The sequence below is a fragment of the Triturus cristatus genome, chromosome 2_2 (genome assembly GCF_964204655.1).
Source record: "Triturus cristatus chromosome 2_2, aTriCri1.1, whole genome shotgun sequence".
Classification (NCBI taxonomy): domain Eukaryota; kingdom Metazoa; phylum Chordata; class Amphibia; order Caudata; family Salamandridae; genus Triturus; species Triturus cristatus.
Window position 1 is genome coordinate 542,841,133 of NC_140582.1, and position 16,829 is coordinate 542,857,961.

At 45.9% G+C, this 16,829-nt stretch overlaps 1 protein-coding gene across 1 annotated transcript; it reads right to left on the minus strand.

Annotated features, from left to right (window-relative positions):
• Positions 1–5,050: 5,050 nt before the first annotated feature.
• On the minus strand, positions 5,051–16,585 carry SFRP2 (secreted frizzled related protein 2). Its single transcript, XM_085641694.1, has 3 exons — positions 15,502–16,585; positions 13,971–14,051; positions 5,051–6,131 (listed from the first exon to the last, which is right to left on the minus strand). Exons 1-3 carry the CDS (start codon positions 15,998–16,000, stop codon positions 5,827–5,829), a joined length of 885 nt encoding a protein of 294 aa, XP_085497820.1. The 5' UTR covers positions 16,001–16,585; the 3' UTR covers positions 5,051–5,826.
• Between the last annotated feature and the right edge of the window lie 244 nt (positions 16,586–16,829).

Sequence of the window (16,829 nt, forward strand, 5' to 3'; positions counted from 1 at the left end):
GGACTTGTCTGCTTCCGCTTAGGGAATTTTTTTCTGTTCAACTGTCTCTGTTTAACTGTCTTGATAGAAAACGACCAGCAGAGGTCAGTAAAATACCAGAATTGCTTTCTGCTGAGAGACTTTATTTTTTATTTTTTCTGGCAACTGCCTCTATTTACATTTCTTGATAGAAAGCGACCAGCAGAGGTCAGTAAAATACCAGAATTGCTTTCTGCTGAGCGAGTTTATTTTTCTGGAAACTGCTTCTGTTTAACTTTCTTGATAGAAAACGACCAGCTGAGGTCAGTAAAATACCAGAATCACTTTAGAATTCTCTAGATTCCAGTCCTAAAAAATTGTCTTCCACGAGCACCCGTAGACAATATTTTTTCAAATCTTGTATTTTCAGCAATATGACCACTGAAGGCCCTGATTTTATATTAAAAACAGAGCTTTGGACTATACCATTTCCCACTGAAAGGCAATATTTATCTCCGTGTGTTCCCATACCTGGCGTGTCACGCAGTTTGGTGCTTACTTTCCCTCCATGTTAACGAACAGTAGACGTTTCAGCACCCAGGCTAATGTGCTTCATAGCTAAACACATATAAGGTCCCAAGGCGAGACCGATTGCATTGCAAATGCTTGTTTTTATTTGTCAGTTTGTGTGGCTTTTCCTTCCTCTTCTTGTGTTTGTCCTGCTCCTGAAGTATAGCCTCATTACCTGATTCTTTCCACTGCTTACATTTCGCGCACTACTTATTTTTCATCTTGGTTACTCACTCCACGAGAGTGCATGTGTTTCTGAGAAGTTCACTCGTGTGGTTCTCTCTCTACCTCCGCCTACCTCCGTGTTGCTTTATTGCATGTTTCTTCCATGCACTAGTTCGTCTTGCACTCACCTCTGCGTGCTTCCCCACCCATGTTGGTTTCATGCTCATGTGCTTCTCCCTACCACACATCAGCTCCTCGCTGCTGCCCCTCACACCCCCCTTGCTGCCCATTGACAACCCCACCCTGATGCTGCCCCATCTGCAATCTTTTTTTTTAATGTATTTTTTATGTGTAGGACAAAGCAGCAAAAAGCTGCCAGCTCTGCTTTTGCGCTACCTACATACAACCATCCATTCAATCCATTTCAAGACGTAAATTTTATAAAACTGGCATGCGTCATTTTGTAGGTGTGCATGCGTAATGGACCATGGGTGCATATACAAAATGTCTAGGGTACATCATCATGCCATTTATTTTTTTTACTTTTCACCATACTGCACAGCATCTTGCTTATACTGTACAACATGGTGAAAAGGCACTGGCAGAGCCAATAGGTCCTAAAGGTTCTATTGGCTGTGCCAAGGCTTGTTCAGATAAGCGATTGCAGTGAGTTCCATATTTGGCAGGTTGTACCAAGACAGAAGAGCCTCACAGGACATCTTTGTTAAAATGGGATCCTTAGTGGAGATCTTGCAAGAAAGTCCTCATAACTTTAGGAATTTGGTCTCTTAACAGAACAATGGTCAACTAATACATATTCCCGATACATGTTGGCCAAGGTTACTCTATTTTCCTTGTGCCATAAGCAAAAGTATGGAATGTGTTGTCAATTTTCAGTATGGCCATCACATTCACATTTGTCTTCCTTAATCATCCCTCATCTTTTTCCTTGATAAGATGTATCTCTTGTCACTGCATTAAAACCTACATCTTTATCAATAATAGCTTGAGGCGGGCACATGTGTGTGAACAACACAATGCATACCTGAAAGGGAGTCCATGTTTCTGAAAGTAAAAATGATCATGCTCACTTTAGCTAAGGCTGAGCACACACGTGGCCTGCTTCCATAGCATCTAATTAAAAACAAAAAAAGCGTCATACCTCTCCTATATTTTGGTGAATTATTAAATCCAAAAGATACCATAATCTAGTTCCGAGTTCTGTAAGAATATTCCAAAAGGGCATTGAAAGTTTAGAGATATGTGCAGTTTTTGTGGCATCGTTGATGTAAAAGTGTTTATCTCTCAAAAACGTTACCTGTTTCCTTACACATTTCTGTCAGGAGAGGAAAATAACTCTGTTAAAGCTGACTGGAAACTGTGCATATTATATAGTACTAAGGCTTGTAAATAGCACACAAATGTGGGTCGTTGGCATATTAAGAATTTGCCAGAATTTGGTATAGATTACATTAGCCAGGCCTGCCATATGCCACAAATTAACTTTAAAGAGAGTACTGATTTCAGTTCCGTCTACTGCCAGAGATCGAGTCATTTGATTTAGTTGCCTAGAGGACCCCGATTACCAATTCTTCAATAAGAAGCACAGAGAAGTTGTGTGAGCTTCAAGTCACCACCACAAGCATTGTCTTTCATGTCTATTTCATTATTTGAAATGGTTATATATGCTGTCCATCAAAACCAGGGCAATTGGAGGGCAACTGCATTGTCCCATTTGTGGAAATGCACCATGTGGATTGAGACCCAGTGTATGCTCGAATATATTTACTTTACTTTGTTGACATGACAACACCTTTTTACTGATGTGTGGCTTTTTTTGTTTAGCAAGTGCTTGTTGTTTGGCTGCCTCAGCCAGTCATAAATCAATGTGCAAGTAATTAGCACTGTGTTAGTGATTCACTTTGCTGCCATGAGAATATGTTTTCGAATGTATGACCTTGTGTTCACAAAGTAAAAACGTGCATATTTAGATATCCTTAAGGATGCAATAGAAAACACTGGCAAATTGCCAAAATTATTTGCTATGCAATATTTCGCAATATTTGTCTTTTAAATCCACCACATACAAGGCAAACATCATCTCGTAATTCCTTCTCGTTACACTCTTCTTTGAGGGTAGAGCTTATAACTTTGCTAATGAAGTATGTTTAGAAGGAAAACTGCTCCCAGATTCCATATTGTTGTAGCTTGAGATGTTGCTTCAGTACAGGATTTGTTTTCTATAACAGATGGGGGTAACACACAGAAAGTTGCCCAACTATTACCAAACACATCTCTTAACGAAAAGACAGACCTGATGGCTTTGCAAATGCTTGTTCATCTTTACTTTCTCGTTTTGTCAGTTTACCTATCTTGCTTTTCCTGCTTTATTCCTAATTGTGATTCAGTATGGCATGCGTCAATACTTTGTGACCGCAATTGCAGTCGCAAACAATTACCAACACCTCAAAGGAGGTGGTAACTGATTTACATAGGGGAAGGGGTACCCTGTGGACGCATTCCCTATGAGAACTGTATTGGTTGACCTCGAAGGGAGTAGCCGGGGGAGTAGACAACATTTGCGAATACAAACGCAGCTTGAAGCATGTTTGTAGCCAATCATGGGGGTTGCAAATAGCGACCTGACTAATTAATATTGATTAGGAAAGTAGTTCTGCAACTCCTGCGCGAGCGGGTTTTGCTTCGTGACCTATATGTACATAGACTGTGTCATAAAAATAAGAGACATGGGGCCAGATGTGTCAACATTGCATTTTACGAGTCCGTAATAGCGAATTTTACCGATTCGCTATTAAGGACTCGCAAAATCCAATGTATGTAGGTTTCGCATTCAACCCGTTAACCGCGGCGCAAATACCGCAGCGGTGCTGGACTTTTAATGAGTGGGCGGAGCCGCATCAACCAATGGACGTGCGCAGCACTAGCCAGGTAGTGCTCGCGACGGCCGTTGGCTGACGCACGCAGGGAACATGTTAAAATAGCGATTCCTAATCATTCCTTATTTGCGACTCGCAAATTGCGAGTCGCAAATAAGGAATGGCTTCCCATTTATTTATATGGGCCAAGAGGCCCATAGGAATGAATGGGAATTGCATGCGCAATTTGCGAGTACCCAATAGGTACTCGCTAATTGCGCATGCAATTTCAAGGGTGCATGGGTTCCAAAAGGACACCCTGTTGCACCCCTGAAATGTACATGTGTGCACATGTGGCGCACATATATGCACTAAGGGTATGTATGTGCTCCACATGGCACTTTGAAAAATGCAATAAAATGCATTTTTCAAGGAAATCGCAAATTACCACCAACTTGAAGTTGGTGGTAATTTGCGATTCCTTAAAGCAATATCGCAATTTGTGATGGCTACAAGAATAGCATATAGGGAATCACAAATAGCGATTCCCTAAATGCATTCGCAATTTAGGTAATCGCAAATAATTGCGATTACCCATATTGCGAAATCAAAATGTTTGATACATCTGAAAATGCATTTTTGCATTCGCAAACGGGCCGATTCAGAGAATCGACCTGTTTGCGAAGGCAAAAAGTGTTGATACATATGGCCCATGATGCAAAATGTCAGTGTGCAATTTGAGACCAATTTTTGAAACCTGTTTCATATCTGGCACCTTATCACCTGTACTATGCACATAGACTACAACAAGAGTTATTGAAATGAGTGTGATCCGAATACTTGTGAATGCACAAGCAGGCATAAATTAAGCACATGCAACTAAGTATGTCCTATTATGGCTGTTAAAGGGAATTGTACGCAATAGAACGGGTTTCTTCTGGCCCTCATGAAGAGTACCTTGTTTTTTGCGGGTCTCTGCTACAAATGTTAGTAGATATGGATTTCTTTCAAAACCCATGAGTGGTGGTATGGGACTGCTCAGATACCACCCATGGTACGTCCTCTTTATGCAAAGTACCGCAAAGAGTGCAGAGCACTACTTTGCGTTACTTTAGGCTACTTTGCAACGCATATCCTGATTTGGGTTGGAAAGCAAATCCCACCACAACCCTTTGCACTCGGTTTGAATTGCAAAAGTAACACAAACCCAATTTATGCATGAATTTCTTTTTGAACAATGTACACACACGTGTACCTCGCTTCTCGTTTTGTGAATCATATGTGATGGGCACATGGGTACAGTCAAAATTATACCATCAAGAAACCACAAAAGAAAAATGTGAACGATACAACACACCAGTAGATGGAAATGCCCGAGTAAAAGCCCCTGTGAGTATATAGCAACGATGTTTCTAAAAATCAAAAGGTCTTGGCTAACTCCAGACTTAAAAAGCAACTACAAAATAAATGAACTTTAGAGAGACCTGTTATGTATAGTTTATATACAAGAATATAATGTTTATCTGCGATATTTACAATATTGGTTAAAGCAATATTTTACAACTCCTTCAGGTAAACCACTGGATGGGCGCATAGCTGCAAATGAAGGTAAATGGCAAAAAGCAAAGTAATGCATTCAGATCTGATAAAAGTGTGCCTTTTTTGTATAAATTACACAGTGCGTGGTTATTGTAGTCTGTCTATAAAAGCGTTCTCGATAGTCTGAAAAGCATAAAAGCATGTGTAAATGTTGCAGCCTTTCGTCTCGCAGGCCAGGACGCACAAACAAAGGTTATTCACAGCAGTGTACAACAGTTGGACATCACTCACAAGTCCAGACAGACATAAAAATAAAAAAAAAAGGGGGAGGGTGAGATATCAGCCAGCTATATCCCATCAGTGCCTGGAGGACTTACCAATGCACCCGGCGAGGGACATATGGAAACAATTACCACAGTTTACTGCAGTAGTGTAAAAACAGCTGTGCCCCAAATGAGAACAATACCAACAAAACCCAAGGTCACATCTGCAGCTATTGCGTGGCATGCTAGCATGAAGCATGATGTCATGCTGTTCTCCCATTAAAGGATTCAGATTGCATCGCCATGTATTTACAAGATTGCCTCCACCCGCAAAGCCACTAGAAAAAACTACAAAAAAAGGAATGGTGCCTTTCATTCCTTTGCTTGAGTTGCCGAGGAGGGTTGGCTGCTCTGAAGGTGCAAAAAGGATGCCGCTGTTGGATGTGGCCAGTTGACTAGCACTGGAGCTTTCGGATACTGCGGGAAATCCTCTTGAATTCCCTCTGGCCCTTCTGCCAGCGCTTCACCGAGGTGATGACCAGCTCCCCGCCCATCTTTTGTCCCATCACCAGGTAGGGAGCGTTGATGTCGTTCATCTCGTCGCAGGTGCACTGCAGTCCATCTTTGAGCCAGAGAACGGTCTTCTTTAGGTCCCGCTCTGTCACCCCGTTCAGCTTGTAGATGGTCTTGCTCTTTGTTTCAGGGATGATCTTGGTGTCCCCATTGATGTAGGCAATCTCCTTCACTTTGATCTTCAGGGCTAATGGGGGGGTGGGTTGGAGAGAAAGGGAGAGGTTAAGAGACATTCCTTGAGGTGAACACACAGAGGAACTGCTTGAGTTCTACATGGGCACTACCAATGTAAGCTTCTGAGGCGACTAAATGGGTAGTTTTGTTCATTCTACAATCATGGTGGAGGGATGCTTTTAAAGGGACACACATATCCCTTTTGCTGCATGTCTAGTAAGGTAGAATTGTCAGTAAAGTGGGTGTTTATCATCCAGCAATTACTGGTGTGTCATAACCAATGAAATCAGAGAGCCATGCAGATCTACTTGCCTGTGGCTCCCACTGCCAACCATGAGGAAATTGCATAGATGTGATCAACCACTCATAATTTAGCTGTTTTTGAGCACTTGCTCCCTCCTTCAATACAATAAAATACAATTGCATTTGTAGAGCACACAGATACCTCTGAAGAGGCGACCCGACACTAGCGGTAAAGATCACCCGAGGAAGGGAGCAGAAAGGGGCTAACAGCTGCCCTAATTTGATTAAAAAAGAAAAGGTTTTAACAACTTTCTGAAAGCAACTTCAGAAGCCATACTTCTAAGTTTAAGAAGAAGGGCATTACTCAACCATCATTATAAACTGCCCTCTCCAAGTAATCTCTATTACTGCAGTATACATAGACCTAGCTGAAGTGGGTAAAGAGACACGGGGCACAATACACAACATATAATGCCTCTCATTTTTCATCCCCCTCGTTTTGTGGCTCCTCCCATGTCTCAGCCGCTGTGCTCCGTTAACCAATGAAAGTCATGTCTGGATGCCACAGCACTTCCTGGTTCGATGTCCCACCCACTCAGTGCTTCAGCTTGGCAAGACTCTGTATGCACCCATAGGAGCAGCAGAATGGGGTTGTCAATCTGCTACAATAAACAAATGTTGTTGGTGAGGTGAAGGAAGGAGGCAAAACCCACCCTTCCAGTGATCCTGCTCATCCAACAAAATGGAGGGAGTTACGCAACAGCAAGTATCTGACCTCACTCAACAGGTAGAAAGAGCCCCTCCAAAGCATAACCCTCAACCCCACCATCCCTAGTAGGTGCAAAGGCCACACTTGGGGGCAGATTTACAAGAAAGTAACGCAGCATGGTGCAAGGATGTCTGCATCGTGGAGAGATTGGTTTTGTGCGGGAAGGGACACCTTCCTGCACTAAAACAATCACAAGAGGCTTTTTCCTCTTTCAATGCGTGCTGTAGAATGCAGCACGCATTGAAAGAGGAAAAAACGAGGAGAAATTAAAACATTTCTCCTCGTTGCGCCTTGCTACGCCACCTCTAGGGTGGCGTAGCATTCACACGCATCTCCAGATTTACGATTTCTTGTAAATCTGGAAATGTGTCTTGTTCCATGGGTGTTTGCGTGGGAACACCCACAACAACACCCATGGTACGCCCCTTCCACGCACAGTGCTGCGTGTGAAGGGGAAAAATTTACGAGGAGAGGAAAAGTCACGCAGGGTGGCTTTTCCTCTCCTTGTAAATATGGAGGAGCCCCCTGCACCACCAGTACATCACGAAAAGTGGCGTAGTGGTGGCACAGGGGGCTTGGTAATCTGCCCCTTGGTTTGGCCAACAGTCTCATGTAGGGTAGGGATAACTGCTCCTGGGTGGCTTACCCCTTGTATAGCTACAGTGGGCATAGTCATTTCTCGGCTTACCTTTACGACCTACCTACAGAGTGGAGTCAGCTTCTCCTGGATATAGCCTACAGCAATTCTGTAGGTCAGGATAGTTGCTGTCTAAAAGGGGGGAGACAGCAATCGTCCTTGGCCACACTAGTGAGTGTGGATTACTTCTCCTGCGTATAACTCAGCTTCTGCAGGACCAGGAATATTTCCTGCAGCAATAGCTAGCAGCCCCATTTAGAAGGTGTTGACAATGACTCCAGTAACCATAGAGGGCAGGGTAAGTGCTCTAGAGTTAGAAGGGATAGCTGCTTGTGGACATATACCACAGACAAGTTAGGAGAGGATAGCCACCCCTTAACTTACCATTCAGCCAGTTGACAGAGTGGGCTAGACTAGCCACCTCCAGGGTCTACTTAGTTTAGGTCCACAGGGAGAAGATCACAACACAAGATTAAGTCTTGCTTACCAGACATGCAATGTACAACCCTTATGGCTCCAGACGTAAACAGCACCTACACATTCCATTGCCATCCACAGAATACAGATCAATTCCCTAGAAAAATGTACGCTGCCCATCCAGGAGAGATTAATAGCTCACAGATTTCTACCCCATTCTGTTCCAAATAAATATTCTAACACTCAGGAAATCTACAACCTATTGTAAACTAATACGGGCTGTATAATAATACACATTGCCACTTTGGCTCTCTTACTAAATATGGGCAAATCTGTTCCAGGCCTCGCCTATACTCCAATACCCTTGTTGGTCCATGAAATCCAAACACTCTACCCCATATGCGGTAACCATGAAGGTGAACCGTAACATACACGAAAACCATAAAGGGACCTGTGCACCTATCGCTCGCACCTCTTCATTCACCACTCCACTAAGCTCTGCATCCCATAACGAACACCCGCACCTCCTTTGTCAACAAGCACAACATGAAACATTTCCAGCACAGGCTCAAAAAAGCACAACATATCCTACACAACATAGCATGCTACCAGTGCGGGCAAGCTCCTCGGGGCATGACCCAGCTGTAGTAAGCGCTATATAAATATTACAATACAATAGAATACTTAATAGGCATCACCCTGCCTCTCCTGGAATTTTATGATCATGATGTTACAAGAGCTAGAAGGAAAGACGCTTTGCTACAGTGGTAAAGAGAAAAGTATTTCCCTGTTTTGAATTCACAAACAATCTCTGTATGGAGTACAGTAAAAACGAAAACACAGGGTCAATATTCATTTCCCCTACTGGCCTCAATGCTTCTGAAATAACTGCCTTTACCAGCTGAGCCTTCATGGACTGCTTTTACTCAAGTTCCCCTTTGTTTTATTATTGCTTTCGAAATTAGAACACAGCATTTCCGTGCAGATAAGGAAACTTCTGTTGGCCACATATATTCATCAATATCATATTGTGTGATTTATTTCAAGGAGCCAGGGGCACTCTTCTGCTAAACACGTGAATGCTCTCCTCCTATACTCGGAGGCTTATTTACAAGCCCTGCGCGCAGCTGAAGTATCACTTTTTGTGATGATCCGGTGGTGGCGAACAGGGCATAGCCCTATCTACAAGGCCTCGTAAAGCCACCCTGCATGGCTTTTCCTGGCCTTGTAGATATGGAGTGACGCAATCCAGTCCAAGTCGCTGCATTGCCTCATACTACGATGGAGAGGCGTGCCATGGGTGTTAGGGTGGAATTTGACACATTCCCAGATTTAAAACAAGCTGTAAACCTGGGAATGTGCTAAAAGCCTACGCCTCCCCAGGGGAGGTCATGGGGAGGAGCAACGAGGGGAAATAACATTATTTCTCTTCGTTTTTAGGTCTCGCCTGACCCAGCGCATGCGCTGGTCTGGCGAGACTTATTGAGAGGGCTCCAAAAAGTGCTACCAGGCCAGCCTAGAGCTACAGTGCATGGACGCGGGCAAGCGCGCCACGCTTTACCGAGATAGGTCTCGCTTTTGGGACCTTATAAGTATTTAGTTATGCAACTGTTGCATGGCTAAACACTTATAAGGTCCCAAAGGCGAGACCTATTGGCTATGCCAATGCTTGTTTCCTCTTTCCATGTGTGCTGCATTCAGCAGCACACATAGAAAGAGGAAATTGTCCTGTGTGCTCTAATTTTAGAAACGTGAATGACCTTGTCATCTCCTCTGTAGTGTGTATATGTAAGCTGTCTCGTCATCGGAATTTTGTCACCCAATCTATGGATTGTCTCTGATAGGCATTTATACCTTTGGAAATGCAGCCAGCAAACTAGACCTAATATTCCAAAATAGCGCCATACTAGCAACGAGTGCAAAGCAAACACATCCTCGCCTTTTCTGCTGTTATACCTACTCCTGTGGACCCCAGCAATCCCTTGCACTTCTTTGACCTACGGCCAACTATAGATGCCTTTTGAAGACATATTATGCTATGTTTATTTGTAAAGCTCTCTACCACCTCGTGGATATTCTGGCACTGAGGCAGGAGTCATTCTAGCCTAACCTAGGGCTGGCGAGTGTGTCTATTCAAGAGCCAAATGTTCAGTGGAACTCAAGAATGAAGGAAGTGGCTTTTATGTGTAGCAGCAGCTTGTTCGAGGCTTTCGGAGCAATGTAGGAGAAGGCCGGACCACCGGTTCTGGTTCTGCATGTGCGTGGGATGTGTGCAAGTAGGAGTACAGCCCATTGCAGCTGTCTGGGTGGGTGTGAAGTGAGATACGGCACTTGCGGTAGGCTGGACTGATGGGACTGTGCCATCAGATATGATAGTTCCAATTTTGTTGTCTGGATTTGTGCGGCTGCAGCTCATTCTTATTACTGGCCATAGAGTGATTCCACTCCACAGTTTTGGGTAATTCACTCAATAGGTAGGTCATCCTGATCCCCAGGGTGGGGCTCTTCACCTGTAAGCAAAAATATCTGCCTGCTACTTAGTTTCAGGTATTTGAAACATTCAGTTGTTTTTTCCTAAGTTGTCTGCATCTGACTCACAGCTGGCAGGCCAGGACTGGAGACCCTGGGGCAGTTTTCATTCATAGAATAGTAGCAGAGCAGAATCACAGATTCCAAGTATTGTCAGAATTGGACACCCATACACATTGATCATCTCTTAGAACTTCCCTTGGACCCTCAAGGAAATACACGAGTTCTCAACTTTCTTATCGACCTGCAGTAAATCTCTGTTGGTGCTTCTACAACCACTTTTTAGGTCTGGCTCAACAGCGCATCTGATTGCATGAACTGTTGGTACTGAGACTTTAAAATACACATAGAGTAGACTGGAGTTGTATTTTTCTTTCACCATATGCTATTGGCTGTTTGGTCTATCATTCCACCATATATGGTGTATTTGCATTGCAAGGCACGAGGGACTATTTTTTCACATTAAGTAACGTATCTCAAAGGTGGACTGCATCCAGAAAGCAATCAGCTTGTTTTGTATTTCCACGAAAGCAAGCTTTAATATTTAGTCAGGACTCAAAATGCAAACTAGACCTATGGGACTGCCGATGTGAGTTTCGAAACGCGGCTCTCGCTTGCATTCCCTCTCGGGTACCAGTTCCAATAGATAATAGTATTGTCCTACTTCCCTTAACTCTCAGTTATGCAGCTCCCCTGAATGTGTCTGGTATTACAATCTCATTGTCAAATCTCGCTGAAGTTTTGGTAATCCATTTTTATTCTTGACTTTTCTTTGTTTACTTCGCTACAACTGATGTCAGGTTGCTTGGCCTGTATGTGGACCTTCTTCCTGCTTCTACCTTGGTGGAGTGCAGGAGTGGACTGTGTCCGTCCTCCCACAATCCTCTGGTGTGTGTGCAGGGCCTGGTAACTGAGAGAGCAGGATAGGTAATGGTTCTGACACCAGCTCTCTGTATATAATACACCTTCGAAACACAGTGAAAACACACTGGGATGGCTGAAGCGTGCTTCTTTTGCTAGCGCTCCCCTAAGCAGAGAGCACTTGAGGTTGTGTGGCTACTCAAGTGGTCTGTGGGGCTAACGAGGCAGCTCTCCTGCACCAGAGATCCACTGATGCACAGACCTGAGAGTCACTCTCAGCAGCAACAATTGATCAGAGACTCTGGCAGCATCAGTCTGTGACAGATGGATGAAAAGCTGTTTGTTTTCAAGAGTTCCCTGGTCATGAGTGTAAACAGAGAAGCAAGCTAATGCCGTGCATTTGTATTAGGAAATGCACTAAAGGGGTCCAGAGACTCCCAACAACTCATAGGCAAAGCAAGGCCTGAGCTAGTGTGCGTGTGGGACTTGGGGTCTGGGATGGGCGCACAGATCCTATGAGTGTGCACCCTCGAGTGTGTTTTACATCACTAAAGGCGATGTGTTCTGCTAGAGCAAAATGTTGTTTGGGATGAGTAAAGAATGGCTTCGACTTGGAGACATCTTACAATTCAAAATGTAAACTACCAGGCACGCATCTTTTAACTATGTGCATGGTAACACAGCATCGGAGATGGTGTCATATCCAGTTGTCCCAAGTCCCCTGAAGCCTTGTTTTTCAGAAGGCCAATTTGGCTGTAGAAAGAGGCCTCGTGGCCCTTGTTGGAGCACAGGATGACATATTCATATTTTCTTGTCCAACGCAGGTATGAAAAACACACAAAATTGCACGCTTACAAAGACTGGACGCAGCGACATAAATGATGTTGTCACAGGACATAAAAGCACCCAAAAAAAGATCTATGGAGGTTCCACGTGTCTAGAAATCAGCGATGTCCGAGCAGATAATATTCACGATAAAAACACAGCGCCGCGGTATAGACGATGCATTTTATCAATTAAAGCAAAAGAGGAAGTTTAGGTTTTGGTGTCTTTTAATGTTATAGTCAAACTCCGCGCCCCCTCTCCAAGAAAGGTGTGCTTGTTTATTCACGTTTGCCCTCTTCACGAGTACGCAAATGTGATAAAGTGTTTATCGAATTGTAGTTTGGCCAACCTTTCTAAGTTTCCTAAAAGCCCTCGTAAATCCACTAGCTGTCTTAAAAACGCACGTTTGGCACTGCCGAAATGTATCAAACTGTTCTTGGCACTGGGTACCAGCCGCTGCGGCCGAGGGCAGAGCTTTAAAAAGCTGGCACTAGGCACGGGCCAGAGAAAGACTACCCAGGCGTTTGCGCCCACCTAAAGAAGGCACTTGTCGACAGCTGCAAGAGATTTACCCCCTGCCGAGGCGCCTTCGGAATGTTCTCCGGAGCATCGCACTATGCTAATACCGCGCTCATTATCTCCTAATCCCTGGCAGGCCTCTTGTCTTCGCCTCTCTATACACTCGGAAGCTACAGTTCCAGCCAATCGGATGCCCGCGCAGCGTGTGCGCACTTCAATGCGTGCTTGCATTCAGGCTTCGAGAGGATGGTGGGTGGCGGCTTTACACAACCATTTCTCAAACACTTACTTCTGGGACTATACATTGCTAAATGTGCAACATAATAAATACGCAAATCACTCATATTTGCACGTTAAGAAGAAAGGCGTGCTCTTTAAGGCTTAATATTATTTGAAACTTTGCCTCCCTAATATTGATCGGTTCCTTCCTAAACTCCGCGCCTCCGGCCATGGACCACTGGCTGGTAATGCCAGCTTTTTCCACAACTTTTTAAACCCCTTACTAAGATTGCTGACTGCCAGGGAAACAAATCCCATGTCCGTGGTCTATTAGTGAGCGCAATAAATGCCCGCCGAACGGCAGCAGTATATTGATAGAAAGGCGCTATCAGCTGGCCCCCCACTGTGTCACCCCATCCCTGGGCCCACACCACACGGCTCTCCTTACATGGTTGGGTACACGTCAACACCCGATCACAGTCTGACCTCCGCCCCCTTCTGGTGCCACTCTTCCTCTGTTGCTGACCCTACTGTTTTAGAACCACACTGCCCCCTACCCGCTGTTGCAACCACAACACCCTCTCCCTTAGGGTGAGCCCCCTCTCCCTTAGGGTGAGCCCCCTCTCTGTTGGTGGGCCAACACTGCCCCCCTCACCTGCCGCCCTGGGACCACTGCGGTCTCCTCCAGAGATGGACACGCGATATGGTTGATGTTTATGAACGAGAAACATCCGCCAGCCGTGTTTGTACGTGCAGAGGGAATATTCCAGAAGGGGTGTCCTGGCATTGCTACCAGAATGTGGGGTGAAATGTCTAAGGACGCCGCCACTCACCAAAGTCGTTCTTGCACAGGTTCTCCACGATGTCATTGTCGTCCTCGTTCCTGTTTTTGCAGGCCTCGCACACCTTCAGAGCTGGGTGGGGGAAGAAAAGGCTCATTATGCACCGGCAACAGGTTTATTTGAAGGTCTCCACTATTGCATGACATCGCATTTTCCATTCTCCTTTGCATCTCCCCCTCCAATCATTTGTTGCACAAAGCTATGTTGAGCGTTACATTCTACGGTTAAGTAAAACCGGACGCTCCCGTTACATTATTTCAAAGAGGTGAATGCACGCATTTCCCCCAAAGTGAAGGCTTTAACCTAGGCTAAGCATCTACACTCCTCTCCCCCTTTGCCATGCCTACAGCAGAGTCCGTGCGAACCACACAGCTGAATTTTAATTTTCATAACACTGTCACACATTAATACACAATGTGATCACATGTGAACGAGCCTCCCAGGTGTGGTGCCTTGGGTATATCACGCCTTCCAAAATGTTGCATTTAGAGGGGGGCGGGGCGTGTCAGAACAGGATCGTTTGACACATGATTGGTGCTTTGTAATATGGCCATATCACCATCAGGAGGGTAGAGAGTACACCAATGTCCCTGATTCGAGCAAGTTAAAGAGGCCATCCCACCCCTGGTAGGGTAATATAAGGGAGGCATGGGTGGGGCGTGCTGGGTCTTTGACATTCCTGGGCCCTGGTGCTACTTCACCTGCTGCTCCACTGGAGATTTTAAAAGAGCGACAGAGTATATATATTTGAGCAATTCAATTCACTAAGATTAGCCTTCATTAAAGTGGGTTGTGTGCGCCATACAAGCTGCATAACAAGGTAGCCAACTGCAGTTGGCAGTGACTGGCAGACACCACATTAAGCATATCGGGAACGGACCAATCAGTGAAAAGAAAGGAAAAACTACGGAAGGCAAAGCAACTTTGAGGGAAACGGTGTGCATGAGAGAAGGAGGGAGCGTTGTATTATTGGGCAAATTTGTACAAAAGTGGGGGTTGCTGTTGGGGGAGGTGGAAACCTTCGTGCCAAATTAAGCAAAGCATGCTTTTCCCTCATAAAGTGCACTGGAAGGAACTAAGTTTTGGATTCTGCATATCAACGTCCACAGTTTATGCATATAGCAATAGCACCTGATTTCTGTGACCCCCCTGCCCCCCGTTTTCTCTCCGAGTCAGTAACTCCAGAAATACCCAATACAAATCTAGACATACTCGCGTACTTTTTGCATTTCAAATGCAAGACAAGCTTTTCAGACAAACCAGTATGTTGTGACAGCCCGTATCTTTCCCGGAACCTGTAGGTATGCAGTGATTCGGAGAATGTTATTTTTTAATGCGCTGCTAGCTTGCATGCAGTATTAAAGCGCATACATGTGAACATTTAGGAGCGCCCAGGAGACATGATCTACCCGTACTTCTCGGGGGACAGAGATTAAGAAATGTCGGTCCCCACAAGCAGATGGGTGTGCTCTGCACGCATGCCTATACGCCGCAGATCACACGCCGCGTCAGGGGCGCTTACCTTCCCGGGTGGGCGGCAGGTCCTGGTCTGTGGCGGCCGGCGGGATGCAGAGGTCGTTGTCCTCGGGGAAGCGGCCGCACTCAAGCATCTCGGGCCAGGGGAAGCCGAAGGCGGACATGACCGGCGCGCAGCTGTCCTTCACCTGCTCGCAGAGCGAGCGGCACGGCTGGATGGTCTCGTCCAGGTCGTCGATGCAGACGGGCGCGAAGAGCGAGCACAGGAACTTCTTGGTGTCCGGGTGGCACTGCTTCTGCACCAGCGGGATCCAGGATGAGGCCTGCTGCAGCACCTCCTTCAGCGTCTCGTGCCCCAGCAGGTTGGGCAGGCGCATGTTGGGGTACTCGATGTCGTGGCACAGCAGCAGGCTGGCCGGGATGGGTTTGCAGTTGCTCCGCTTGAACGAGAACTCGGGCTGTCCGAAGGGGAAGAGCCCGGTGACCGGGTCCATGCAGTGCGCTGCGGTGCAGAGCAGGCAGAGGGCGAGGTAACCCCAGGTCATGTTTCAGCGACTGGGCCGCCGGCTGTGTGGGGGAAAGGCTGCTGGAGGTGCCCCGGGCTCGCCTGCGCGAGTGAGGTGCTGAACGAGTTCTAATGGCGAGGGTGGGAGAGCTCCGCCTCCCCCTTGCCTATTTCAATCTACCTGGCGCCCCGCTGCCTCTTAGTCTTCCTCGGCGACTCTTACTACTGTCCTTTTATTTATGTCTTAACCTCTCTGGCTCTTAACCCACTTCTCTGATCGTCGTAGCCTATTCCTGCCTCTTCCCGGAGTTCACTCTTGCCTCCCCCAAGCCTCCCCAGCCCTTTGCTCATAAATCTTAGCGTTTCTTAACTTCTCTGACCTCTGTCTCCTTCCTTCCGCAGCCCTTCTCTGCTCAAACCTGTCTCTCAGCCACTTTGTCCCCCTAGCACCGTATAATTCTGCTAGCTTCCACAATCTGTCTGTACCCCCTGCCGGTACCAGTTTAGTCGAATTTCTGGCAGCTTTCTCTGCCTCTCAGCGTGCCTCAGCCGTCACCGCGGGTGCAACCACCGAGCGCTCAGCAAGAGGGACCGATCGGAGCGTGGTCTGGGCACACAAGAGTTTTCTCCTGATTTTTTATGGAAATAGAGGCACGTGGGAGGGGCCTCCAGACAATAACCTGAGATGGATTGGCCGATGCTTTTTTGGCCAGGCTTTCCTCTGGGAATTCACTTTTTTGGCAGGAAAGCCACGAAAGAGATGTTACTGTGCATGTTGAAAAAGCCCTCCGAACAAAGAGCTGCCCGGCTCCCAGTTGCATTGTTGCCGGGCAAGGACTACATACAGACAGCGTTTATTTTACCTCATT